Here is a 27,947-nt window from a genome sequence, read left to right on the forward strand (position 1 = left end):
GTTCTCTTTTCCTAGCTCGGCCCACCTTTTCCAATTCATTGTTTTTTCCCCCTGTTCCCATCTCTTTTTTTTTTTTTTTCAGGCTCCCTCCTCTACTTATTTGACCATATTAATAAGAGAACCCTTTATAGGATAAAATAACTAAAATGCAAACAGGGATCAGTGGTCAGGATACCTTTAAACCAGGGGTGATTCACAATCTAATAGAGCCCTGTCATTTGTTTATTATTTTGTATTTTAAATAAGGGTTTCTTCTTTACGAAAAAATAATTTGAATTGAATAACACATCGAACTAGAAGGTAATCTGAGCGTTGTTTTATAGAACGAAGGAAAAGTGTTTTTGCTTGCTGTCAATTAGTACTGAAAAGCTTTTGTAATCAAATTTTAAATAGCTTTTAATGTTCTCTCTTGTTCACTAAACGCAACTAAGGAACACAGGCAGCATGTTCTACACACATGTGCTTATGAGTAAGCGGGGGCCATTGGCCAAAATCTGGCTTGCCGCTCACTGGGAGAAGAAACTCACAAAGGCCCATGTATCTGAATGTAATCTAGAGATAATCATTGAGAAAATTATTTCACCTAAGGTATGTTATTGTTTAAATATAGCATGTACTTGCCATGACTTACAGAGAGGAAAGGAATTAAAATACATTATATCATGGAACATATTTCCCGGGATGTTTTATTTCTCAAATGGTCTCTCTTTTAGTTCCTATAGCACAGCAGTTCTCAACCTGTGGGTTGCGACCCCTTTGGGGGTCGAACGACCCTTTCACAGGGGTCGCCTAAGACCATCGGAAAACACATATATAATTACATATTGTTTTTGCGATTAATCACTATGCTTTAATTATGTTCAATTTGTAACAATGAAAATACATCCTGCATATCAGATATTTACATTACAATTCATAACAGTAGCAAAATTACAGTTATGAAGTAGCAACGAAAATAATTTTATGGTTGGGGGTCACCACAACATGTGGAACTGTATTAAAGGGTCACGGTATTAGGAAGGTTGAGAACCACTGCTATAACATTTATCATCTATTCATATAGATGATAAATATATCATGCATATATCATATATGATATGTATATATATATATATATTTTAGAAGCCTGGTGCACGAATTCATGCATGGGTGGGGTCCCTCAGCCTAGCCGGTGATAGAGGCCTATCAAGGGGCCAGCCAGCCGGGGGGAGGGACCATGGGAGGCTGGCCTGCTGGCCCCCCTAATCAGGGCCTGGGGGTAGGGGCTGTGGGAGGTTGGCTGTTGGAGTGCACTGACCACCAGGGAGCAGCTCCTGCACTGAGCGTCTTCCCCTGGTTGTCAGTGCACATCATGACGACTGGTCAATGGGTCATTCTGTTCATTCGGTCGTAACCGCTGCTTGAGCTTTTATATATATAGATGAACTGTGTTATGTTTATCATAAATAGATTGGACTCTGAAAGATAACGGCCATGTCTTATACATATTTTGCAATCGTTTCTCATCCTCTATCAGATTACTATGTACATAGTAGTATCAAATAAGTATTCCTTTTAAAAAATGAGTGAATAAATAAGGAGAGTAGAAAAAAAGGATTGAATATAAATGAAAATATCTATGAAGACACTTCATAAACAATAAAGTATTATGTTCATTATAAAAACCATAACAAGCTATTAGAATTTACACTAAGATAGTATTTTAATATTTTATAGGTTAAGTTTTCTGCTTGAGAAGACAAATTATAATTTTAAAAAAACCCAACCATGTATAAAGCAGTGGATTAGGCTTTATGTTCATTAGTTTTTTAAATCTTCATAACAATCCTATGCAATGCACTTCTTTTTGCTTCAGTGAAGTGTGGTAGTTAAGAGTGTGGACTTTTGAGTTGGTCAAATTTAAATTTAATTCCTGTTTCATCACTTAATAGTTGTGTTACTTTGGGCATACTACTTAACATCTCTGAGTCTCAGTTTTTTCTTCTGTAAAAAGAGGTTGTTGTCTAAATTAAATTAATGAATGAATCAAAAGCTCTCAGGACAATGCCTGGCACAGAAGAAGTATATAATAAATTGTAGCTATTGTTGATAAATTGAAGTTCAGGAAGGTTAAATGACTCAGCGTTAGCAGTTGACCCAAGGCTTGAACCCAAATCTGCCTGACTGCAGACTTTGTATTCTTCCCATGAAGCCCATAATAGCATACTTCACTTAAATGCCACATTAGATTATCTTCATAGAAGAAAAAAAATGTTAACTATTTTACTAGGTGAGGTAGAAGTTAAGCAATTCACTTTAAATAAGAATACAAAATGTCTGATTTTAAAGAAAAGAAATTCTGCCGAAACCGGTTTGGCTCAGTGGATAGAGCGTCGGCCTGCAGACTGAAAGGTCCCAGGTTCGATTCCGGTCAGGGGCATGTACCTGGGTTGCGGGCACATCCCCAGTAGGGAGTGTGCAGGAGGCAGCTGATCGATGTTTCTCTCTAATCGATGTTTCTAACTCTCTATCTCTCTCCCTTCCTCTCTGTAAAAAATCAATAAAATATATTTTAAAAAAAAAAGAAAAGAAATTCTTATGATTTTATAATTGTCAAAGAACAGAGTTTGCGAATCTAATTTTTAATATTCTAATACTTTAAAAATTCTTGAAAGGTGAAAATTGCACTTCGGACTTCAGGACATCTTCTCTTGGGAGTTGTTCGGATCTATAATAGGAAGGCAAAATATCTTTTGGCAGATTGCAGCGAAGCATTGCTTAAAATGAAGATGACATTTCGCCCAGGTATATGTCTTGGTTCCCTTTTGCATTTTTATTTCAGGTGGACTCTTTTAATTGGCGGAACTCCATAAATCCAGGTTGAGTATAGTGAAAGTAATCTTTCTTTTGACCGAACTAAGTGTCCATGGTTAAGGACAAGTTATATTCTTTCCTTCATTCTTTTCCTGTGTTTGTAGAAAAGGTTATGCTTTCAAAAACGTGTAATGTTTCTGCATGTTTATGTAAGAAATCTACACAAAGCTACCACACTTGTGCAACACACTCTGATATTCAGTTTTAAATGTGTTACTTTGTTTGCCATATCTGTTTTTGCCTTTTGAGATAAATTAGAAATAGTATAATTGACAAAACCTAGATATCAATAATTGTCATTGTTTTCAGAATTCTCAAGACTCCTTAAATAGCATGCTATTAATAAAATATTTTTTAAATCTCTAGCTATCCCAAAGTGCTAGAGATTTACATGTAATATAAATATAATGTCTTTAAATTTAATTTTAAGAAATCATTTTCCATCTTGTATTATGGTTATTTAGTTACAGGCTTTGCCTCTCACACTGGTCTGTAAGCTTCTTGAAGGCAATATTTTTGTCATTTATTTTCTGAATTTCTAATAGTATTTTTCTCAGTTCCTTGTATATACTATTCCCTCAATGAGTATTTGTTGAATCAGGATTGACAGGGTTTTTTCTTTATTTAAAATATTTGTATAATCTCTATGTAGACTTAAAATTATATTGAATATGGTTCATTTGTTCATTATTTCATTTATTCCACAAATGTTCATTGCCCCCATACTTTATGTGAAACACTATGCTAGGCTCTGGGATACAAGGACAAACAAGACAAATAGGTCCCTTTTGGTGTGGTGAGGAAATCAGATAATGAAGCAGTTTTTAAAATTATTACAATTATGATAGATTGTGATTATGCTGTGAAGGAATATAAAAAGATTACTGCAACAGAAAATAACAGCACATCTTATTTTAGTTAGGTTAGTCAGGAAAAAACTTTCCGAGAGAATAGCATTTAAGCTCAAACTTGAAGAATGAGAAATACCCAGTCATCTAAAAAGTCCCTGAGGGAATAGCATTCTGGGCAGAGGGAACTGTAAGGGCAAAGGTCTTGAGGTGAAAAAGTGCTTAACTTGTTCAGGGAACAAAAAGACCAGTATGGTTGGAGTATAGTCAGTGAGGGAAAGAGTGTCGTTAGATGATGCTGATAGGTTTGTAGGGCTGCAGAGGCCCTGATTAGAAATTGGGATTTTATTTAAATGCACTGGGAAAGTCACTGAATCATTTTAAACATGGGAGTGATCTGATCTGATTTTGTATTTAAAATATCACTCTGGCTGCCTTGCAGAGAATGGACTGGAGAGAGGCAGGAGTGGATACAAGGGAACCAGTTAGGAGACTAAGCAGTAGTCCAGTGAGAGAAAGTCTTATTTAAATAAAAAAGATTTAGTTGGGAGTTTCTATTTTGCATAGCATGGTGACTTATTGAATGTGGTTTTTTATTCTTTTCAGGACTAGTTGACCTTCCGAAGGAGAATTTTGAAGCATCTTACAGTGCTATCACACTGCCAGAAGAATTTCATGATTTTGAAATCCAGAATGTGAAGTAAGTTATTTTATTTTCCTTCAATTTGACTTTCTTGTTATTTTATTGTTTTCATCTTCAGATATCATGAATGCAAATGGATGTAGTTAACTGAAGTAAACACATAGACAAAGGCTTAAATTTAGTGTGAAATTTCAAAGAACACCAAACAAATATCATTATATTTGCTAAATTTGCAATATGGATAGTATATTCATCCATTCATTCAGTAAATAATTATTGAGTGCCTTCTATATGCCAGACACTGTTCTAGGCACAGAGGAGATAGCAATGAGTAAAACACAGTTCCTGGCAGCATGAATCTTACATTTTAGTTGGAGTAGACAGACAATAAACAAATAAACAAGTAAATATACATTATGAGATGATCATCATTATGAAGAGAAATAGAAAATAAAATACTGGTGAGTAACAGAATGGTCAGGCCAGACTTTTCTAATAAGGTCAGAACAGAAACCTGAAGGAGGTAAAGGAACAAATCATTCAATAATGCGAGGAAGAATATTTCAGGTAGAGCAAGTGGAAAGAAAGGTGCTAAGGCAGAGTGCACTGGGCATTTTCAAGGAACAGCAAGGAGGCAGGTGAGACTGGAGTGGAGTAAATGAGGGTCTGAGTGGTAAGAAATGAGGTCAGAGAGGTAGCCAGGAAGGCAGATGTGGGGCTACAATAAGGACTTTTATTTTACTTGGGGAGCACAGGAGGGTTTTGAATAGGAGAGTGATTGCACTTGACTAGATTTCAAGTGCTCTCTTTGGCCACTCACTATAGTAGAAAGGGGAGGAAGCAGAGAGCCTGTGAGAAGATTATTGCAGTAAGAAGTCCAGGTGAGAGATGACAGTGTATGTCATTAGTTCTCAGTCTTCATTTATATCGAGGCATAACAGTCAAATTATGAATATACTTTGAAGTCAGAGCCAACTGAATTTGCTGATTGGATATGGCTTTAAGAGAAAGAGAGATGTGAAGGATGACTCTATGGTTTTTGGCATGAGAATGGAGTTACCACTTAATGATATTAGGATAACTACAGAATGGCAGGTTTAAGAGGGACAATGTGAAGGAAGTAAATTAGTTTTTGGACATAAGTTTTAAGGTGACTGTTATACATCCAAGGGGAGTAGGTGGGTAGTTGAATATTTGGGTCTGAGATTCAGGAAATGTGAAGAGGTCTGGATGGGATGTATAAATTTGGGAGTTGTGAATATTTAGATGAACTTCCGCCATGAGTCATAGGAGATCCCCAAGGGAGTAAGTATAGATTTTAAAGGGAGAGAGGGAGTAAGGGAGAAAATGAGATCAAGATCTACAGACTGAGTGTTGGGTCATTCCTAATAGTTAATAGTCTGGGAGATGAGGAAGAATAATAAAGGAGATGGAAAAGGAGCAGCCAATGGGATAGAAAGAAAATCAAGAGAGAGTGATATTCCAGAGGCCAAAAGTAGAAAGTGGTTCATAAGGAGGGAAGTTAACATCTATTTCAAATGCTATTGTTGGGGTAAGTAAGATAGGACTGAGAGTTGACCATTGGACTTGGCAATCTGGAGGTCATAGGCATGTATAAGAAACTAGTGTTTATAAATAATACTATTGAGAAAATAAAAATTTTTATTTTTATAATAAAATCTGGGTTTTTTTGTTTTAGGGATGTTTTTGTTGTTTTGCAATATACTATAAAACATGTTCCGTTCACATGTTTTCCTCAATTTTATATTCTCCATAGTGCTATTGGTGTTTTAGAAAAATTTACTCAGAACCAAAGCAGACCAGAAGAAATCACACTTAGAGAAGATTATCACAATGTTCTACTTTTCCAAGCTAGGAACTTTGGTGAGAATATTTGGGAAATCAAAATTACATCATAATCAATTATATAGAATGTCCCAAAAAATGCGTATAGACACTTTGAATAATTATAAAGGCAATGTTTATTAAAATACATTTCATTTTTAAAATTGAGCTATCAGTTGTTAAAGTGTGTATGCATTTTGGGGGGACACCCTTTATTTGCGGTTTTGTATTGAAACTATGCCAATAGAAATAGCTATTTCTATGCCAATAGAAATATCCTTAAAATGAATCTTTTTATATATAAATTTAACCCCCAATAATATTGTCCTTGCCTTTTTCTAGTATATGTGGGAAGAACATGTTCTTAGTAGACCGACAAACCTGGGTTCGAATATGGGCTTTCTCTGTGGACTTGCTGTGTGATACTGGACAAATTACCTAACTTCTCTGAGCCTTATTGCCCTATCCTTTACTGCTTTACTCCCCTAAATTGGGATACTTTTAGCAACATCACAGGGTTATTTTCCTTATACCCTCCTTTAATCCTTTCTACCAGTAAGTGATATTTCTATTCTTCAAAAACTAATTTAAATCTAATGTCCTTCAAGAAATGTTTAATATTAATCCATACTATTCTGATTACAATATAAGATTGAAGACAATGATTATTTCATTAATTGTTTTTGTGTAATCTCGGGTTCTTGTGATGCTCAGTGCTAGGAATATAGTATCTTTTCATAAATGTTATCGTATTGACCAAGACTGATTTTGGGCGGGGGAGGGGGCGGGGAGTGTGCTATCAAGCTGTACCTGGAAAATGTGGATATATTTTTAGTTCTTTTTGAAAAGTCAGTCTTTTCTTTTGAGCAAATCTTTAGTCCAGCACAATAAAGGTTGCCTTTTTAAACTCTTACTTTCTGGAAGATGTGTGCCTATAGAAGAATTTTCAATCTGAGTGGTACTTCATGATTTTATTTACTGACTAGCACTAATATGGATTGTTAGAGGGTGAACAGGAAAGACCAAACTCTGACACTCTGGGATTTCAGACTCCTGGACATAGAGATTTAAACCCAGGGAAGGGAGAGAATATGTGCTCTCAGTCAATTTGGAAGAAGGCTAGTTTGAAGGAGGGAGTTTATCTGGTGCTGAAAGTGTCTTAGGAGTTTTCTGTCATAAACTTCCACTTGGCAAAACATTTTACCAGTCAGAATTCTAACACTGATACTACCCTACCACCAGCTCTGCTGGGTTCAGATCCTGGCTTTGTCATTTACTAGTATTAGAGTGTGACTGTGTGCACATTACAAAACCTTCCTGTAGATGTGTTTCCTTGTTTGTACAATGAGGATTATATTAGTAATAGTATCTTCCATTGCATAATGTAATGCACATAATAAGCACTCAGTTAATGTTAGTTAATTTTTCTCTTTTTACTGTTGTATCTCCAATCCCCTGCATATTGCCTAATACCTAGTCATTCAATAGGTACTTATTGAATGAATGTAGTAAGCCCATTCTTTTCATTCCTAAGAAGGCAGACATATTTCTTATTTTTCTAAACCCCCATTATGGATAAACAACACAAGCAAGTATCCTTGAAATAATACTTGGTCAAGCAGGACATGACCTACCTAAAGTAGAAGAATTATTAAACTGTACCAACTAAAAGCTCTTTCCTGATGTTTTGACTTTCTTTTTTCTTATTGTATTGGAAAAAGTGTTAGACTAGAAATCCAGTATCCACTAATCAGCTTAGTGACTTTAGTTTAATAATTAACTAAGTGTTTTTAGCTTTCATTTTTCCTTACCTGTAAAATGAGGGGAAGGGGCTATAGAAGATGATATATGCATTTCCTTCTAACCCTAAAATTCTGTGTTTTTCTGATTAACTCAGTATTCATGATATGTATTTATTTAGGGGCGGAAGCTGAAATCCTCAGAAGCCATAGCTTCTTTGATGACAACATCTTGCTGAATTCCAATGGTCCTTTAGTTGAACATAGTTCTGGAAGCCTCAATGCAGAAAAATCTCTGCTCTATGACAGTGGAGATGGATTTGGTGATGAAGGGGCTGCAGGAGAAATGATTGGTATGCTGTCTGGTTCTATAGAAATTGGATATTTATTTCTATGAAATTACTAATGTACTAGTAGATTTATTAGATCAAACTAACATTTTAGATATGCTTTTTTTTTCACACAAGTTTTCAAAGTTTGTAATATATTTAAACATTTAGGCTAGGTCTAAGTAAATAACCATCTGTTTAAACATATTCTCTATATAGATTGTGAAATACTGCTTGCTTTAATTTTTTAAATTTTCTAATTTTTAGAAGGAAAAGAATGAGCTTAGTATAGTCCTCACAAAATATACTAGGTCATATACCAAAAAACATTGTTTTCTTTAACAGAAATTGTGGGAGGGCTATTCTATGTCCAGCATTTTATGTCATTTTTTATTTTTATATTATATGAAAGTATAATAGTGTAGACAAAAACTAGGAAATCCAAATACATATTTTAAAGATATTGACTGTTATACATCAAATATTTTTTTAATTCTTTGGCCTACATTAAAAGGCTGGTTATGGCAAATTTCTGGAATTTTGAAAATATGAAAAAATAGTGGCTCTACCTTGGATCTCTACCAAAGGAGTTTGAACACTTTTATTTCTTGATCTGAAACTAAACATGGCTTTGTAACAAGGCTACTATCTTAGTATTAGTATAGTATTTCCTGAAATCAAATATCTAAAAATATATTTTAAATAAAGGAAAGAAAATTAAGTATATAAAATTCTATGTCATCCTGCATGAAATGTGATAATCTATGTATCCAATCAAATCTAATTAAGTAGGATTAATTTGTTTTTGTATCCTTTCACAATGCTTTGCATATAATGCCAATCAACGTTTAGTGAACAAATGATAGATTCAACTCTGTATGACAAAAGTATTTATTGTGTTTTTCAAGACAACCTATTACAAGATGATGAAAATATCCTGTTAGAAGACATGCATTTGAACAAAGAAGTTTCCATGCCTCCTGAGCCTCCCAATACTATAGTGGGTATGTTGAAATTTTCTTTGTGTAGAAAGTGAACAGTGGCTAATATTCAAATTAAGCTTTAGAACTTCTGGGTTTAAGTAGCAGTATAGTATATTGGAAAATAATAAAAAATGTCCTGCAAACTCTTAGTATGACTCAATACAATGCAGATTAAGATACTGGGTTCTGAGAAAGGTACAATAGTAGTTATTTATCAAGGACTGGGTTAATTTGGTATGAGAGCACATTTAAATACTTTGCCAAAATACTGTGTTTTTGAATCATTAAAACAACATATGTTACATGGTAAAAAACATCGTTAATGTTTGACATTAATATGGTTATTAATTATATTAATGTCATATTAATATGGTTTGACAGCCTATATACAATTTGAGAGAAATTACAAATAGGAGGATATTTTCTACTTGAAATTTATGTGAAGGCACCTCAAATGATTTGAGGTCTTTTCGTCTGCTTTTTTTTTTTTTTTTTTTTGAGCATTAAAAATATGATTGGCTTCACGTTCATGTGATATTGGTTTCTAACACAATAGTAGAAATTTAAAATGTTACAAGAGATAGACAATTAAATTTTAGTTATGTTTTCATGGGTCAACTATTAATTAAATGATTTAATAGATCATAAAAATTTTAGCAGACATATAATCACATTTAAGTCAGTTATTTGTTATGGTTAGTACCACTGTTTTCACTTTCACCGAAACTATAGTCACAGTCACATCGAAGTCCAGCCTTAGATGTCACATGTGCAAAAGAGGGTGATCACACTTGACTCACCTAGACACTGTGGGTCCCAGACCATTTAATAGCTGAGCCGCTTCAACTCTATTAAATACATGATTCTAACAATTCAGATGTGGCTCCAGATGGCAATATGAATATTCAATTAGTCTAGCTTTCACTTTAATTTTCAAATAGTCCTCCAGCTATTATTTTTTATAATTCCTTTTATGGTGATGTTGATTAGTAGAACCAGATAATCCAGAGTGTACACATCTACTGGAAAATGAAAAAATGCATGAAACCACGTTATCAAATGAAGAGGAAGGATTTACCCTTGTTCCGATTGATACTTCAGGTCAGTCATTCATGTTTTTATTTTTGACACCTACTATCTTATTCACTGTTAAATATTTGAATAATCTATGAAATATTTTAGGAGGTTGGCAATCTAGTAATAACATTTGTAATACAAAGGGAAGGGTGTGAAGGAACTTTGAGATGACCCTTTCATTATGTTCTGTTCTGATCAAACCATATTTCCAGTTTGGGGAAACTGGAAAATTTTAAACTGAGTTCAATTCCAGTAGTTATTGAGCCATTACTCTGTATTGGGCACAAATGAAGAAGACATAGTTCTTGCTATTAAGGAAATTAAAATTATATATGTGTGTATATATATTTAATTTTAATATATATATTTAACACATAGGCACAGACAAAAGTATGGTATTAGCCAGAGGGAAGTGGGGTGGGGGAGGTGGAAGAGGGCAAAGTGGGGATAAATGAGGATGGAAAGATACTTTACTTGGCAATAGGTGCATGATGAAGTATACATGTGATATTTCATTGAGTTGTACACTTGAAACCTGTATTATTAACCAATGCCACCCCAATAAACTCAATAAAAAAGGAAGCTTACAATCTCATCACTAAATAAATAAACACATAAATGAATATCAAATAAGGCATAATAAAAGAACCAGAAGAGAGGTACTATCTTTTCTAATGTTTAACCTCAAGCATGTTTTTAGGAATAACAATAAATATGTATCTAATATATAACTACACCTTTTAGGAGGCACTAGTTTTAAGTAGTATATTTGATATGGATTTCAGTTTATAAACTCAGACATGCCAGGAATAAAGCATTCAAGTTCATTCTTTATCAAATTCAATTCTGAGCTTCTACCCCATGGGGCTGGCAAGAATTTCAGTCTGCTCCCTTATCTGCCCTAAGCCATGTGATATCAAAATTTGGGGGAAATATGTGACCAGTGGAAGGGAACGCCTGGTTATCAACCACACTGTCTGTGGTGCCCACCGTCCCAGCCTGCATAGCTTCTGGAGTCATCACACAGCCAGCTCCTCTGGGATCTTATCCCAGGATTTCACTGAGGCACATCAGCAATCTGGTTTCTGTTCTTGCTGGCTCCATCTGATCCCAGATCTTCACATTCTTGGAAATCTCACCTTCCCTCCCCTTTTACATCTTTGCTAAGGAAAAACTTAACTTTTGCTTTCTACCTGGTAAAATGTCCTATGGGAACGAAATCCCATGGGCTACCCACTTAGACTTTGTGTATGAATTTCAGTGGGAAAGGAAAAAATATGCTGGACAAATACAAGTCAATGTTTCAAAAGTTATTCTGTTATGTATATATTTTAAGGAACCTCAGAATTGAGTGACTTCCTCGTCCATATAACCTCTGCTCTACATTTTCTCAGTTGTCCACTAAGTAGGTCAACAGAATTCTCCTCAGAGCCTTAGAGAAACACCTCAAAGTGTGTGAATTCTTGGCTGCTTAGACACTCTAGTTGTGCAAAAACTTTTTAAAGCATAATTTTCAGTAGAGAGAAGGGAATTTTCTTCTCTATGCATCTCTGTAGGTTGTATTGTGGTAGACATTTCTTAGATATGCGGTGCCTAGAATATTTTACAAAGCTGTACAATCAATCACATTTGTGCCTATTTCTTATATTTAGATATTGCTTGGAAAAGGAAAAACAAAAAGAGGAAATTGCTCATAGATCCAGTCAAGGAGATCAGCAGCAAAACTATGCATAAACAGCTTACTTTCTTCGCTGACACGCTCATGGTTTTGGAACTTGCACCTCCTACCCAAAGACTGATGATGTGGAAAACAAGGGGAGGAGTGGATACACTTCTGTCATCTGCTACCCAGGATTTGATTCATACTGAACTGAAAATGGTAATAGTTTTCCATCCTTTTACATGGGGGCAATGTTTACTTACAAATAAATAAACACATATTTACACTCATATAGTCAAGAACTTAAACTTGGAAAACAATACCTCTTTATTTTTAATTAATATGCTGGATGTGTGTGCATGAATTATAATTTTGACTTTTTAGCACATTTGCTTGCATTTATTGAATTGCTTTACTTGTACAAAATCTAGAAACAAAAATGTGTATTTTTACAGTTGTTTACAAAATGCTTTCTGTCTTCTGGCTTTAAACTTGGAAGAAAATTGATACAAAAGGAATCAATAAGTGAAGAAATGGGGGGCAGAAACGTAGTAGGTAAGACATCCTAATTCTGTTGATGTTGAGGGGAATGTAAAATTTCCTTTTGTATTTCAAAATGAGGATGGGATCCATCTTTATATTCCAAACTATAAATGCTATCTCTAGAAGAATATTTGAATTTAAAAGAAATTGTTATGTAAGCATTGTATTTTTCAGCTTTATGGATTAATTTTTGTCCACAAAGCTACATAAAAAGATGAAGTTTATATACAGTGTGTACTACTCTTAATCTCACACTTTCCCACCGCCTCCACCCCAAGGCAGTATTCACAAACCTCCAACAAAGAAAAATTTTATACCTAGTAAGTTAATGTTTCACTTTAAAACAACATGAAAAAAGTCACCTAGTGATAACAGCATTTAAACAATACAGTTAACCTGAGACAGATATTTCCATGCACCCAGAGGATACATGGAGTATTAATAATTGCTGATTATTATTGTGACTATTATAAAGGAATAATAAAGCCAACTTATGTGGTGAGTGAGCCCCTGCTTCCTGACCACCTTTCCTGAAATCATTAAAATCAGCTGAACGATATACTAAGTGGGCTTGAACGATCCCTGTTGTCTGTGAGTAAACGTATGGGGGTAAGTGCTGAGGAGATAGTTGGTGCAGGATGGGGGGGTGGAGGTGAAAAAGAGGCAGGTGTGGGGAAAGGGCAGATAAATCTGTGACAGAGAGAGTTTGAACACACTTTGTTTCAATGGATCACAGTGTCAGAAGTTTTCTTTTATAACAATCCTATTCGAATTTAAGTTGGAAAGATATTTTGGTAAAATCTTTTTTACTTCCTTAATAATTCAGAGACCTCCATGATGAAAGATCCAAATTCCCAGCAAGAGTTAAGCCAACCCAAAACTTGGCAGGATGTGACTGATGAATCTCATTATAGCTCTCATGAGGATACTAATAAAAATATTAGCTCTGAGGTACGTTAACCAAAGAGAATCATAAAGATATTATTTTTCTGACAAGATATATTAAAGGAATGTTGAGACTCTAATTAGTATCTTCTTACATTTATAGTTTATATTTTCATCTCATACTATCCTGTAATTTCTTCAGTAAGTAGCAGTACTACAGGATAAAACATGATTTTCATCTGTAGAACAGGATTTTCTGGAAGTTTAGGATAGTTAATCACAAGAAAAGCCATTTCATACTGAAATAGTACTTTGTGTGGTGCATTAAATAAGTGATTGTACTCGAATCTGGTTATACGCCGGGAATATTACTAGGCCCCAGTTTGTCATGGAATCTTCTAGGACTCTAGACAATACACCTGTGTTTTGATTTTGATCTAAATTCACCCTTCCCACCTTTAAGAATAGTATGTTTTGGACCCACCAGTTACCTTAGCTTTGCATCTGAAAGACTATCTAAAGATTCCATGACCAAAATAAAATTTTAAACATTTTTTTTATTTGAAGACATACCTTTTACTTAAAAAAAACATAGTTATTTGAAAACATACTTGGAAACAATGTACTATAAAATATTTTCTCAATTGTCACTTTAGTGGCTGTACAAATGTAAATATTATAGCCATACCAAATAAAAATAAACCAGTGCTTTTCTACTCTGTCCCATCATCACTGTACTTTGATAACCACTCTGGGAATTCAGAGTCAGCCCACATTGAAACTGAATGCCCTTGGAAGGAAAGACAATTTCATAATGCACTAAAAGAGAATGTGTTTTACTAAATATTAGATAACATACTAGATATTGGATACTAGGATACTACTCTCTTCTTTATTTGGGCTCAGGCATTTCTTAGAGCACAACTACTGAAAATTATGACTAAACAAGCTTGTTTAGTTTATGACTTTTTAACATTAACAAAATTGATTTCACCCTAGCTGGTTTGGCTCAGTGAATAGAGCGTCGACCTGTGGACTGAAGGGTCCCGGGTTCAACTCTGATCAAGGGCACATGTCCGGGTTGCAGGCTCCATCCCCAGTAGGGGGCGTGCAGGAGGCAGCCAATCAATGATTTTTTTCTCATCATTGATGTTTCTATCTCTCCCCTGTCCCTTCCTCTCTGAAATCAATAAAAAAAATGTTTAATTGATTTTCCCAAGTGCTTGGAGTGAAGGAAAGAGATTGATGCAGTAGTTCTTTTGAACCTTTTACTCCTTTATCCTATGCTCATGCTTTAACCTTCAATTTCATTCTTATTCTTCTTCCAAAAATGGTAAACAGATGTGAAATATAGTCAGGAATAAGAAAACAATCAGTTTGAAGGGACAGGAAAATATTGATTCCAATTAATCATTTTCAACTCTTCATAAAACAGAATTTTTATGTAGAGGAACTGAAGAATTGAGAGTATCTAAAATGTAGAATATTCATAAAAATTAAGAGAGAAAAACATGTTTCCACAAATATGTATATTAAAGAATAAAATGCAACTCCTTACATTCACTAAAATTTTTTAAAACTGAAGTGAAAAATCAAGTAAGAAACTGTTGTAGGAAGCTCCTAACTTAGTCAAGATCATAGATGACAGACACCTGGGGTATGAAGCTTGGTGACAGGTTGAAGATGAAAAAGGCTGACGGCTTCTATAGCAATGAAAAGGGGAGAGGATGGGAAATGAAGAATTCCTGGCTTTCTCTTTTTCCTTCTTCCTTTATGTCTCTGCTCCCCTTCCAGATACAGTTTTTCTTCCCTTTTGCCAGTGACAGCTCCAGCAGTGGTGGAAGAATCCTGCCATGGCCCTGGGTGGGGATAGTAATATCTCTTTTCTCATTCTCACCCTCTCTACTTGCAGATGTCCTCATTCTGCCACCTGGTACTGGCATGAGAATAGAGGTAGGGGACTGGGGCTAGCTAAAATGCTTCAAAGGAAAGTGACCTCAGCCACACAGCAGCAGAGACTTTTGATATGAGATCTGCAGTGGCGAGAGAAATAGGAGTGACAAGGATAGGAAGCAAGGGGGAAGGGGCATGCAAGTTCTTCTTTTGTAGGAGGCATATGGAAAACAGGAATATTTACGTTGGAGGCAGCCTACCTGGAATATGGTATTTTAAATTAGTTTTATAAATGAGCATTCATGTGATTAAAACATTTAACAAAATGAGATTGTTCCTGTGATGACGACTACTACTGTGATAACTTACCCATTTTTTTCTAATTTGTTTTAGCAGGATATTGTTTCTTTGGCTGCTGAGGAATCCTCTTTAATGAATGTTACCTTGGCACAAGGAATTGAAAATAGTTCAGTTGAATTGGTAAATATATGTATAGTCTTGGAAATGTTCTTAAAAACTTTGTTCCTAAATGTTTAACACCTTATTTACCTAAAAATTGGTTTTCAGAGTTATAATGTTACTTTCTAATATTGTAATTTATATTAGTTATCTCAACAAATGTGTGTGTGAGTGGTTTGATAATACAATTTCAGAATTGCTTTGGCTTTGTTGTTTTGAAACTTCAAATAATTTTAAAGGAATCTGTGAGAATTTATGCTTATCAAAAGTAGTAACAGATTAAAAAGGTTGACAATCACTGTTTTAAGTTATTCTTATAAAATCTCTAGAGAAAGAGTTATATTAGGGGTGTGGCCTAAGGCATTTGAAATTTATTTTAGGGGACTTCTGGTCAAGATGGTGGTGTAGGTAAATGCAGTACTCTCATCCTGCCACAACCACAAAATTATAACTAAACTATAGAACAACCATCATTAAAAAAAAGAAGAAGAAGAACAACCATCATTCAGAACTGACTGAAATCTGGCTGAATGGAAGTCCTACAACTAGGGAATTAAAGAAGCCACATAGAGACTGGTAGGAGGGGTGGAGATGCAGAACCAGCTGATCCCACATCCATGTGTGGCAGATAAAAATCAGGAGGGATATCTCAGCTGAGGGGCAAGAGGTCCCAGCTCCAACCAGGCCCCCCAACCCAGGGTTCCAGTTCCAGGAAGGGAAGCCCCATAAGTTCCAGCTGTAAGAACCAGCAGGGATTGCCTCAAGTGAGTGTAGGCCTGCACAGTGAAGGGTCTTGGGTTTGATTCCCGGTCAAGGGTGCATACCTGGGTTGTAGATTTGATCCCCTGGTGCATGCAGGAGGCAGCCAATCAATGTATCTCATATCTCTCTCTCTCTCTCTCTCTCTCTCTCTCTCTCTTTCTCTCACTCCTCCTGACTCTTTCTCTCCCTTTTTCCTTTCTTACCTCCCTCCCTCCCTTCAACTCTCTCTAAAAATCAATGGAAAAAATTTCCTCAGGTGAGGATTAACAAACAATAACAACAACAAAAAGAGCAGGGATTGAGGCTGAGGGAAAGGGAGGGCTACTGGAGTACCAGGCAGTTCCTTTTAAAGGGCCCACACACTGACTTACTCAGACTCTCTCTGAACTCCAGCACTGGGATAGCAGCTTGAAAGGCACCAGGGACATGTGGAGAGGAACTGAATTGTCTGCCATCAGGGCAAGAGCTGGACCAATAAAGAACTTCCCAGATAAGAAAAAGCTAAAGGAGTTCATCACCACCAAACCAGTATTGTATGAAATGTTAAAGGGTCTTCTTTAAAAAGAAGAAAATTAAAAATATGAACAATAAAGTGGCAATAAACACATATCTATCAACAATTGAATGTAAAAGACAAAATAAATGAACAAACAGAATGGAAACAGACTCATAGATACAGAGAACATTTTGATAGTTGAGAGAAGGGAGGGGATTAGGTGAAAAAGGTGAAGAGATTAAGAAGTACAAATTGGTTATTACAGAATAGTCATGGGGATGTAAAGCACAGCATAGGGAATATAGTCAATAATATTCTAATAACTAAGTATGGTGTCAGATGATACAAGATTTATCTGGTTGATCACTTAGTAAGTTATGTAATGTCTTATCAGTGGGGTGTACAGTTGAAACTAATATAATAATGTATGTCAACTGTAATTGAAAATGTTTTAAGTGATTAAAAAAGGAAATTTTACTATATTTATCAAAAAATGTATGGGAATCTTTTTCCCAAAAGATTATATGGCTCAAAGTCTATATCAGTAGTTCTCAACTTTCTGGCCCTTTAAATACAGTTCCTCATGTTGTGACCCAACCATAAAATTATTTTCGTTGCTACTTCATAACTGTAATGTTGCTACTGTTATGAATCGTAATGTAAATATCTGATATGCAGGATGGTCTTAGGCGACCACTGTGAAAGGGTCGTTCGACCGCCAAAGGGGTTGCGACCCACAGGTTGAGAACCGCTGGCCTATATCTATATAAGACTTGAGAAAGAACATAGCCTGCTCAAAGGGCCACAGGTCAATAGCAAAACTATATATATAAAAGCCTAAGTGACCAGCCGACTGGCCAGTAGCTATGACATGCAATAACCAACAGGGGGCAGACACTCAACACAGGAGCTGCGGTTCTCGGGTGATGCACAGGGAACCAGAGAAGAGGGAGCCCAATTCCAGGGTGTGTCACCCAAGAACCACCCTCTCACAATCCGGGACCCTTCAGGGGATGTCAGAGAGCGGGTTTTGGGACCCCACCAGTGCACGAATCCGTGCACCGGGCCTCTAGTTATAAATAATGCTGCAGTGAACATCCAGGCTATATAGATCAGTCTGCACTTCTACAGTTACTTCATGATATGAAATTATTAGAGCAAAGAGTATGATCATTTTTAGAACTTTTGATATATATTAACAAATTGTTTTTTTACAAAAGAATTTTATCTACTTACATATTCATCAGAAGTACATGAAAGGGCTTGTTTTCCTGCAGATGTACCCTATTTTTTTAACCTTTATTAATTTTATAAATAAAAAATGAAATCACAGAATCACAAAAAAAGCAAAGCTAGAAGTAATGTTTGACCTGCCTAACTCAATATGTATTATTATCTTCTTTCTCTAGTTTTTTCCCAGAGTGCTAAAAGCATTTTTAAGATTGTAATGAATTTTAGCAGAAGTTTCTTAGTAAATAATATCAAAACATTGAATGCTTGATATTTTAAATAATCATTATGATGAGTTCTAAGGTTATTAGATTTTTTTTTTCATAGGTGGAAAACAGACTGAATTCTCTGGCTAATCTAGAACAGAATAAATACCTAAACTTTTTACCTGAAGCATTTAAACAGCTGAGCCTGAAGTGGGTTGATTTATGTTCTCTTTTCTCTTTGCCTCTATAGACACAGGTTATTTTCAAGCAAACCACAACACAGCACAAGTTCAGCTGTTTTAATAATCCACTGGGCTTTCTACACAAAGGATTCAGTTGTAGGGTGTCCAGATAGATCAAGTGGACAGGCTTCATTCAGCAAAGCACACAAACTATTTCTTCTGAACCTTTTCCTGGTTAGTTTAGTTGTGCAATATAGGTCAAGCTTCAGTCTCGTGGATCTCTAACAAAGAGTTGGACCATTGCTTTTTACATTTGAAAAATAGCATTTTGTGTATTTAACAATAAAAATCAACATTAGTAATTGGATGAGCTCATTTACCCAAGAACAGGCCAGAAAGGAATAAACATCCATTGTAACTGGAGGGATTGGGAAAACTCTTCAGAATAAAGTGACCATATTTTCAAATTTTCTTTGGAATGTAAGAAAGGATACAGCATCGGTAGGATCAGGAAGCCATAAAGCTGGTGGGGATGGGGACTCAGCAGTCCCCTTAGCCTCAAATAATTTAAAATGTCAGACAGGCCCTAGCTGGTTTGGCTCAGCAGATAGAGTGTCAGCCTACTGACTGAAGGGTCCCAGTTCAATTCTGGTCAAGGGCACATGCCCAGGTTGCAGGCTCGATCCCCAATAGGGATGTGCAGAAGGCAGCCGATCAATGATTCTCTCTCATTATTGATTTTTTTCTCTCTCTCCCTCTTCCTCTCTGAAATCAATACAAAATATTTTTTAAAAAGAATAAAATGTCATACAGAATATTCTGGAGTTTTCTGAAATCATCTTGGAGTCCTTGTAATTGAAAGCACTTTTAGGAAGTATCCAGGCTCCAGAGATACACATGAAAGCAGGACAGTGAACCCGTGAAAAGGTGACACAGATGCTGTTGTGTTGCATGGTCAGAGCTAGCTTAGGGAAAAGTATAAAGTAGGTCACATTTGGGCCACTTTCCTTGCCCCAACTCTTTGTGGGCCTGCTTTTTTATCAGATTCAACAGCGCCTTTCTTATGTCCAGTTCTGTTCTCAGCTCATAAGGTGTTAGATGATAAGGGCTTTGAGTGGGTTCCTGTGAAGGGATTTCAACTTTACGGTTTTTCAATACTGAGGTGCTGCTGAAGGTTTAAAAACAGAAAAGAATGAATCTATTCAGATAACGATAGGCAGTTGGTTGATCTCTTTTGGACAAGGCACCCTCAAAATCTGAAAGGTTTCTAACCCAATTGTACACAAACTGCTAAACATCAGTTATTGTTAAGAGCTCTTGTATCACCAAGTAAGTTCAGATAAAGGCCTTTACAAGGCAGGTTTTTTAATATATAGCTTTATGTTTACTCCTGTTAACTGAGTTCAGATTAACCAGAGCTGAAATAAGTCCTAGCCAAAAGTGGTTATCTTTGCTGACTGTTTTTCAAAGCAAGGGCCCAATGCCCTGGATGCATTACCAGTAAAGACAACAGAATCTCCTACTCGGGAGCCCTTATCAGAAGATTGCCTGGGGCAGATGACATGATACTGTATATATAGACCTCTAAAGATTCCACCAAGAAACTACCAGGACTGATAAATGAATTCAGTAAAGTAGCAAGATACAAAATGAATATCCAGAAATCAGTTGCATTTATATACATCAATAATGAAGTATCAGAAAGGAAAAGTAAGAAAACAATCCAATTTACAATTGTATTAAAAGAAACAACACCTAGGAATAAATTTAACCAAGGATGCAAAAGATCTGTACTCAGAAAATTATAAGACACTGAAGATACAAATAAGTGGAAGCCTATACAGTGTACATGGACAGGAAGAATTAATATCATTTAAATGCCCATACTACCCAAAGCAATCTATAGATTCAATGCAATTCCTATCAAGATACCAATGGCGTATTTCACAGAACTAGAACAAATATTCCAAAAATTTATATGGAACCACAAAAGACTCCGAGTAGCCACAGCAATCTTGAGAAAGAACAAAGTTGGAGGAATCACACTACCTGATATCAAACTATACTACAAGGCCATAATAATCAAAACCGCATGGTGCTGGCATAAAAACAGACATTTAATGAATGGAACAGAATAGAGAGCCCAGAATAAACCCATACCTTTGTGGTCAATTAATATTTGACAGCCTGGTCAGTGTGGCTCAGTGGTTGAGTGTTGCTCCATGAATCAGAAGTTCAAGGTTCCATTCCCGATCAGGGCACATGCCCAAGTTGCAGCTCGATCCCCAGTAGGGGTGTGCAAGAAGCAGCCAATTAATGATTCTCTCATGTTTCTGTCTACCTCTCCCCCTCCCTTCCTATCTCTGAAATCAATTATATATATATATAAAATGTATGACAAAGGAGGCAAGAACATGCAATGAGGTAAAGACAGTCTATTCCAGCGGTCACCAACCGGTGGTCCGTGGACCTCTGGTGGTCTGTGAGGTCCAAGAGGTTGGCGACCACTGGTCTATTCAATAAATGGTGTTAGAAAATTGGACAGATAACTGCAAAAAAAAAATGAAATTGGACCACCTTCTAATACTGGTCACAAGAATAAACTCAAAATGGATAAAAGACTTAAGTGTTAGACTTGAAACCATAAAAATCCTAGAAGAAAACACAGGCAGTAAAATATTGGACATTTCTCATAGAGATATTTTTTCTGATATATCTCCTCAGACAAGGGAAACAAAAGAAAAAATAAACAAATGGGACTACATCAAACTAAAAAGTTTTGCACAGCAAAGGAAACCATCAACAAAATGAAACAGATTTGCCCTGACTGGTGTTTCCAAGTGGTTAGAGCATCGGCCTGCACACTGAAAGGTCTCAGGCTTGATTCCTGGTCAAGGGAACGTACCTGGGTTGCAGGCTCCAGCCCCAGTCCAGCCAGTGGGGATACATGCAGGAGGCAACCAGTCAATGTGTCTCTCTCACATCGATGTTTCTCTCTCTCTCTCTCTCTCTCCCCCCCCCCCCCCCTCCACTGTCTCTAAAAGTCAATGGGAAAATATCTTCGGGTGAGAATTAACACAAATAAAAAATAAATTAAAAAAATAGAAGTAGACTCATAGATACAGAGAAGAGATTGACAGCTGTCGGAGGGGTGTGGGGTAGTGGGCTGGGCGAAAAAGATAAAGGGATTAAGCAAAAAACAAAAACAAAAAAACCTCATAGTCACAGACAACAGTATTGTGATTATCAGAGGGGAAAGATGGGTGTGGGTGGAGGTAGAAGAGGGAAAAGGGGGGATAAGTAACGATGGAAGGAGACTTGACTTGGGGTTGTGAACACACAATACAGTATACAGGTAACGTATTATAAAATTGTACACCTAAAACCTATATAATTTGATTAACCAATGTCACCCCAATAAATGTAATACAGATTTTAATAAAAAGAAGGTAACCTGGGGAGTATAGATGTAATACTAAGGAGGTTGATCTATATTTGAATTCCAGTCTTGTTCTCTCTGTTAATCAGGCTATAAGCTCCTTATTTGCAGAGCCCAGTGTTATAATTGTGTTTCTTGTAGCAGCTACCACTATGCCTGACAAATAGTAAACATTCAGTAAAATTTGGTTAAGTGAAATATTTTATCAATCATTCAAACAGGAGTCATTGGGAAGTGAACAAAATATTGAGGCAAAGAGATGGAATCGAAGAATACATCGGCTGTTAAATGATTTGCGGGTAAGATGGTAGGGTTTGTTAACCCTATTTTTATTTTTAAAAATAAGTAAAATGTTAACTTCAGTTTTCTAGAGGTCAGTAAAAATGAAACCGTTTTTTCATTTCAGATTCGTGAGATGATTTTGAGCAATATCCGCAAGGCTAATTATGGGAGTCTGTTTTTTGTGCCTACATCAAAACAGTTCTAATTAGAAGCTCTAAGCAACTTCTTACCCATTCCCATGCCCCTAGACATCTACTTTATGTCCCATTCTTATTTTTAGCATACTATTAACAAATATTCAATGTGGAACTTAATTTATAACAGTTTATGAGTGAACCATAATTTTAAAATTTAACATATTTTTATCAAAAAATACATGTAGGTAATTTTGAAAGTTTAATAGTACTATGCTGTGAGGCCTGTTCCCTTCTTATCTCTAAGTCCTGCTCACCAAAAGCAACTATATTGAGCTGTTTCTTTTAGTATTTATATCCATATTTCTAATGACTTGTTTTACTGCTCTTGATATTTTAGCTTTAAGTTTTATTTACTTCTTTCTAATGAAAATTTAGCTTAATTACATCTCACTCCTCCTCAGTATATTTAAGCCCAGTATTCAGTGCTTATAATGTTTAATTGTAGTGGTTATAACGCAGGTTTGATTGTGACAGAGAGCCAAAATATCAGTGGCTTAAAAAGGTAGACTTTTTTGTCTCTCAGGTAAAGGTACCAACTGGCATGGCAGGTGTTCTCACAAACTTGTCAGAGACCCACCTTTCCCTTTATCTCATTTTCTTTGTTCTCATGATCCAAAATGGCTTTGCTGCATTCCAATCAGCAGCAAATTTTCTTTTAAGGGCACAACCCAGTTATTGTGTGTATCATTTTTCTCATTTCATTGACCAGCTCTTAGTCACCTTGTCACATCTAGCTGGGAAATGTAGTCCTTCTCTGACAATCTGGGGCCCAGGTAGTAATTCTATTACCATGGAGGAAGCAGAGAATGGATATCACCCCCAAAGACTATGTTAAAAATTAGTCCACATTGAAACTTCATAGTGTAATTACATTTATTTTCTTGTCAACTGTATGAGGGGGGTAGGTAATCGTTCTTTTTCCTAGTGTCTATATATCCATTCTTAATTATTTTTCCAAACTTTCTGGCAACATAATTCATTGGTTCCATTTTCTTTTCCTTGAAGCTATTCCTCCTGGAGCTCATCATCCTTTTGTTCTACTCTGGATTAGTTGTTCTCTAGGTCTGCCCCACAGTTTTTGTCTTGGGACATTCCTTTACCATAACATTGAATTCCTTTGTCTTTTTCCTATGTTGATTCCTCTGTTTCCTGGTACTTTGATCTTCCTCTTGGTCAGCATACTGTCATAATTTCCTGAGACACGGAGCGCATAGGAGACCCTACATACAAGGCTGAAAATTTCTTTATTTTACTTTTAACTTGTTTGGTTGTCTCTGAACATAGTTTGAAATGTTATCTCTCAGATGTTAAAGGCTTTTGTAACATTTCTAGGCTTCTTGGTTGTTATTGAAAAGTCAGATGCTGTTTGGTTGGTGATCCTTTGTAAGTGACCTTTATTTTCTCTCCGGAAACTGTTAGATCTTTTCTTTATCCGTATTGGTCTGAAATCTCATGATGATGTGCTTTGGTATGAATCTTTTTTCATTTATTGTGCTGAGTGTATAGCAGGTTCTTTATTCTCAAAGTTCATGCCCTTGAGTTCTAGGGAATTTTTTTATTATTGTTATTTCTTGGATTTTCTCCTTGTTGTTAATCTATCCTCTCTTTCTGGACTGCCCAATGGGTCCAGAGGGGTCAGATGCAGGATCTCCTAAATTGCACCTTCAATTTAAAAAAAATCTTGTGTCTCCTTTATTAATTTCCTTTGTTGTTGTTTTTCTACTGTTTAGGATATTTCTTCAACTTTATCTTCCAATCTATTGAATTTTATTTCTGCTTTTACCTTTTTCGTTTGTTTGTTTTCTAGGAGTTTTTTCTTAGGTTTTAGGTGGGGTTTCATTTGTTTGTTTTATAGTATACTAATCTTATTATTTATTTCATTTTAACAGCTTCATTGAGGTACAATATACAAAAACCCATACCTATTTAAAGTATACAGTTAGATAAGTTTTGGCATATGTATATACCTGTGAAACTACTACCACATTCAAGATATTGAACATATGGCCCTAGCCGGTTTGGCTTGGTGGATAGAGCATTGGCCTGTTACCACAATCAAGATATTGAACATATGGCCCTAGCCGGTTTGGCTCAGTGGATAGATAGAGCATTGGCCTGTGGACCAAAAGGTCCCGGGGTCGCTTCCAGTCAAGGGCATGTACCTTGGTTGCAGGCTTCTCGGGCCCTGGCCCTGGTCAGGGCTCGTGCAGGAGGCAACCAATCGATGTGTTTCTCTCACATCAATGTTTCTCTTTGTCTTCCCCTTTCTCTTCCATTCTCCCTAAAAATCAATGGAAAAATATCCTCGGGTGAGGATTAACAACAACAAAAAAAGATACTGCACATATGTACAATCCCAAAAAGTTTCCTTGTGCCTCTTGATAATCCCTTGTCCCATCTCTCCCATCCCCAAGCAAATCGCTGCTCTGCTTTCTCTCATATCATCCTAATCATTTTTTTCAGATGTAGTCTCTTTTCTTAACTTTTAGAGGTTATCATTTTCTTTTGCTCCCTGCATTATCTCCGTTTCCTTACTGATTCTCTTGAATTCTTTCATTTTTGCTCTTGAATGTCAGAACTTTTACTCAAATGTCTGATGGACCTTAGGTTACCTGTTTTTATTTAAGAGTGAAACACCAAAATCTGATTCAAAGTTATATAAACACTAGAGGCCCGGTGCACGAAATTCGTGCACTGGGGGGGGGGGGAGGTCCCTCAGCCTGGCCTGCGCCCTCTCAAAGTTCGGGAGCCCTGGGGGGATGTCCGACTGATGGCTTAGGCCCACTCCCCCACTGTGGGAACACACTGAACACCAGGGGGCAGCTCCTGCATTGGTGGTCAGTGTGCGTCATAGCGACCGGTCATTCCGCCATTCAGTCAATTTGCATATTAACCTTTTATTATAGAGGATGGGTGGTACTTGTAGACTTACGGATTTCATCATGAAGTAATTGGGTGGTTCCCCTCCCCCCGCCACACACACACACACTGATGTCATTACCTATAGGTGTGTTTTTTCTCAAAATGGACAATTTTCCCAGCTTGATCCTTACATCTACTGCCTAGCATATATGTATAAGCATGATGCCCATGGTTTGGGAACCAAAAGTGGGTCAGGGAGAGGCTGACTCTCTTACTGTTTAGGGTGTAGGTTATACTTACCCCCCTCGTTTGTGGGGTGACATTTCTCTACCATCCACAGTGCCTGGTGTCCCAAGATTAGAGTCTCATCCCAATGGTTGCTGTCTCCAGAAAAGCATCTTCCTGCCTCCTTCATTTTAGAGAGCTTTCTGGGGGAAACAGAGTAAGCACATATGTTCAGTCTTGCACATTTGTCCCCTCAGGGTATTTTTTCAAAAGGGTTTCTTAAAGTTGAAAGGACTGTCCCTGCTCTCTCCCAGGGGAAATAGCCTGCTAGGTTACAGCTGTGTCTTGGTTCTGTGAAGTGGTGGAGTGGACTTGAGGGTCTAACTGCTCCCAAGTAGACTTTCAAGAAATTCTCCTGTTTTCAGCTTCACTCCATATCTCCAGCTCATCATATACTGTTGCCTCTAATTCCCGAGGTTTCCAAAGGTTCTATAGCTCAAATTGGCTTGCTTTTTGTTGGCTTTCCTCCCTGTGAGCACTTGGGTTTCAGCTTTCTCCACTCGGCAAAGTCCATCAGTCTTTCACTTTCTTTGTCTTTATTTCCTTTCTTTGTTACCTTATATTTCTTTTCCTTCGTTTTAGAGGGGTTTCTGGAGGGAACAGAATAAGCACATTGTTGAACCTTGCATATTTGTCCACTCAGAGTGGTTTTCAAATGGATTCTTGAAATTGAAAGGGCTGTCCCTGCTCCCTCCCAGGGGAGAAAGCCACCTAACTCACATCACATCTCCTCAAGAACAGGAATAAATGAAGACTTATCATGCCATCTCTGAAAGGTTGCCAAGCCTTGGCCACTTCTTTGGTTGAGATACAGTAATTAGCTTATTAATTTGTTAAATGGTATGAACTGGTAAAAAAAAAAACAACAACAACACACACACTTGTATATGATATTTCTAAAAATGCTTCACAACTATCCAAGAAGTACCGTACTCACAGGGATACTGGCCAGCATTTCTAACTAAAAACCATACTTCTATTCTAGGAATCTGACACCAAGTACAAGTCTTCATAAAAGGAGTTCTCTTCATCCATAATTAAACACTTCATTTTTACCTCAACTTTTTCTATTAGGTTCACAGTTACCCTATGATGAAACCAACATCTTTTTAACCTGTGCAAAGAAACTGGGAGATATTTATATAGTCATATTGCCCTATCACTGAGATATACAAAATAGAATTCTATATTTACTGCTAGAATTTCATAGTAACCACCATCCCTCAGTGCCTTTAAGGAAGAGAAGCCTGATAGCTTATAATCTTCATTGCGTTAGGAGCCTCCCAAAGTCCTGTGGATTTTTCTCTCCCTGCAAGCCTAAATTAATTACACTTTCCACAGGAGCCATTTATGTTAACATCAATTTTTTAAAAGACCTAACATTTGTATAACACATTAGGAATTTGTATAACGCTTTAGAGTTCTTTTGCATGCATTTCTCAATGAACCAAGCTTGTGCTCAATGACCTATATGGTTTTTAAGCTTACTCATGAGTCATTTGCATTTCTCCATGTAAGGCTTTCACAGTCACTTATTAAAAATGCCAATATTTTGTTGTTCATTGTGCATCCACAGCCTGCTCTACTTCTAGTGATCTTGTTTGCCTTTCCTTCTCTCTTTTCTAATTCTTTTCCCAGGAATCTCACAAGACAGGAATGAAGTGCTTTAGTCTGATGACTCTCTGCAGAAATAGTGACCGAAAACAAGCTGCTGCCAGATTTTATAGCTTTCTTGTCCTAAAAAAACAGCGGGCTATTGAGCTGAGCCAGAGTGCCCCCTATGCAGATATTATAGCTACAGTGGGACCAATGTTCCATAAAATATGAAGGAAATTCAGAACATGCAGATTTATGTCATCATTGGAATTTCTGTATAGATTGTTCGATTTAATGCAGCAGCCGCCTGGAAGCAGCTGAAGGTCTGATCCCTTTCATAGACAAGCCAACCTGCCATTTCTTCTTTGTAAGCTCAGAATAATCATAGCCAGAGCTGGAAACATATATGCTCACAGAAATACTAAATTATAGCTGAGTAATAGTTTTAACTTAGCTGACTTGAATGTATAGTATGTACCACTTCCCTGACTTGAATGTTGCATTTAGAATACATTTTGAAAATATTATATGGCTTCAGGAGACACTCAAGGATGTTATTAAAGGGCTACTTTACATTGGAATATTTATTTTAAATTTATGGGGCTAATTAATAATTACTACTTTTTTATTTCCCCACAGACAATAATTTACTT

At 36.5% G+C, this 27,947-nt stretch overlaps 1 protein-coding gene across 1 annotated transcript; it reads left to right on the forward strand.

The window, feature by feature from the left end:
• The first annotated feature begins 376 nt into the window (after positions 1-376).
• On the forward strand, positions 377-27,887 carry RAD21L1 (RAD21 cohesin complex component like 1). Its single transcript, XM_005874779.2, has 13 exons — positions 377-588; positions 2,655-2,784; positions 4,308-4,401; positions 6,122-6,228; positions 8,111-8,281; positions 9,166-9,261; positions 10,231-10,341; positions 11,970-12,196; positions 12,433-12,532; positions 13,347-13,471; positions 15,692-15,778; positions 22,294-22,371; positions 27,337-27,887. Exons 1-13 carry the CDS (start codon positions 445-447, stop codon positions 27,523-27,525), a joined length of 1,659 nt encoding a protein of 552 aa, XP_005874841.1. The 5' UTR covers positions 377-444; the 3' UTR covers positions 27,526-27,887.
• The last annotated feature ends 60 nt before the right edge of the window (positions 27,888-27,947 follow it).

This window comes from Myotis brandtii, unplaced genomic scaffold (genome assembly GCF_000412655.1).
Source record: "Myotis brandtii unplaced genomic scaffold, ASM41265v1 scaffold450, whole genome shotgun sequence".
Taxonomy (NCBI): domain Eukaryota; kingdom Metazoa; phylum Chordata; class Mammalia; order Chiroptera; family Vespertilionidae; genus Myotis; species Myotis brandtii.

Excerpts from the sequence above, each read along its gene's own strand:
- RAD21L1 (XM_005874779.2), top strand. The coding sequence starts at position 445 with ATGTTCTACACACATGTGCTTATGAGTAAGCGGGGGCCATTGGCCAAA. Across the intron at positions 9,262-10,230 it reads GCCTCCCAATACTATAGTGG|TAGAACCAGATAATCCAGAG; the intron begins GTATGTTGAAAT and ends GATGTTGATTAG. Across the intron at positions 22,372-27,336 it reads GGCTGTTAAATGATTTGCGG|GAATCTCACAAGACAGGAAT; the intron begins GTAAGATGGTAG and ends TTCTTTTCCCAG.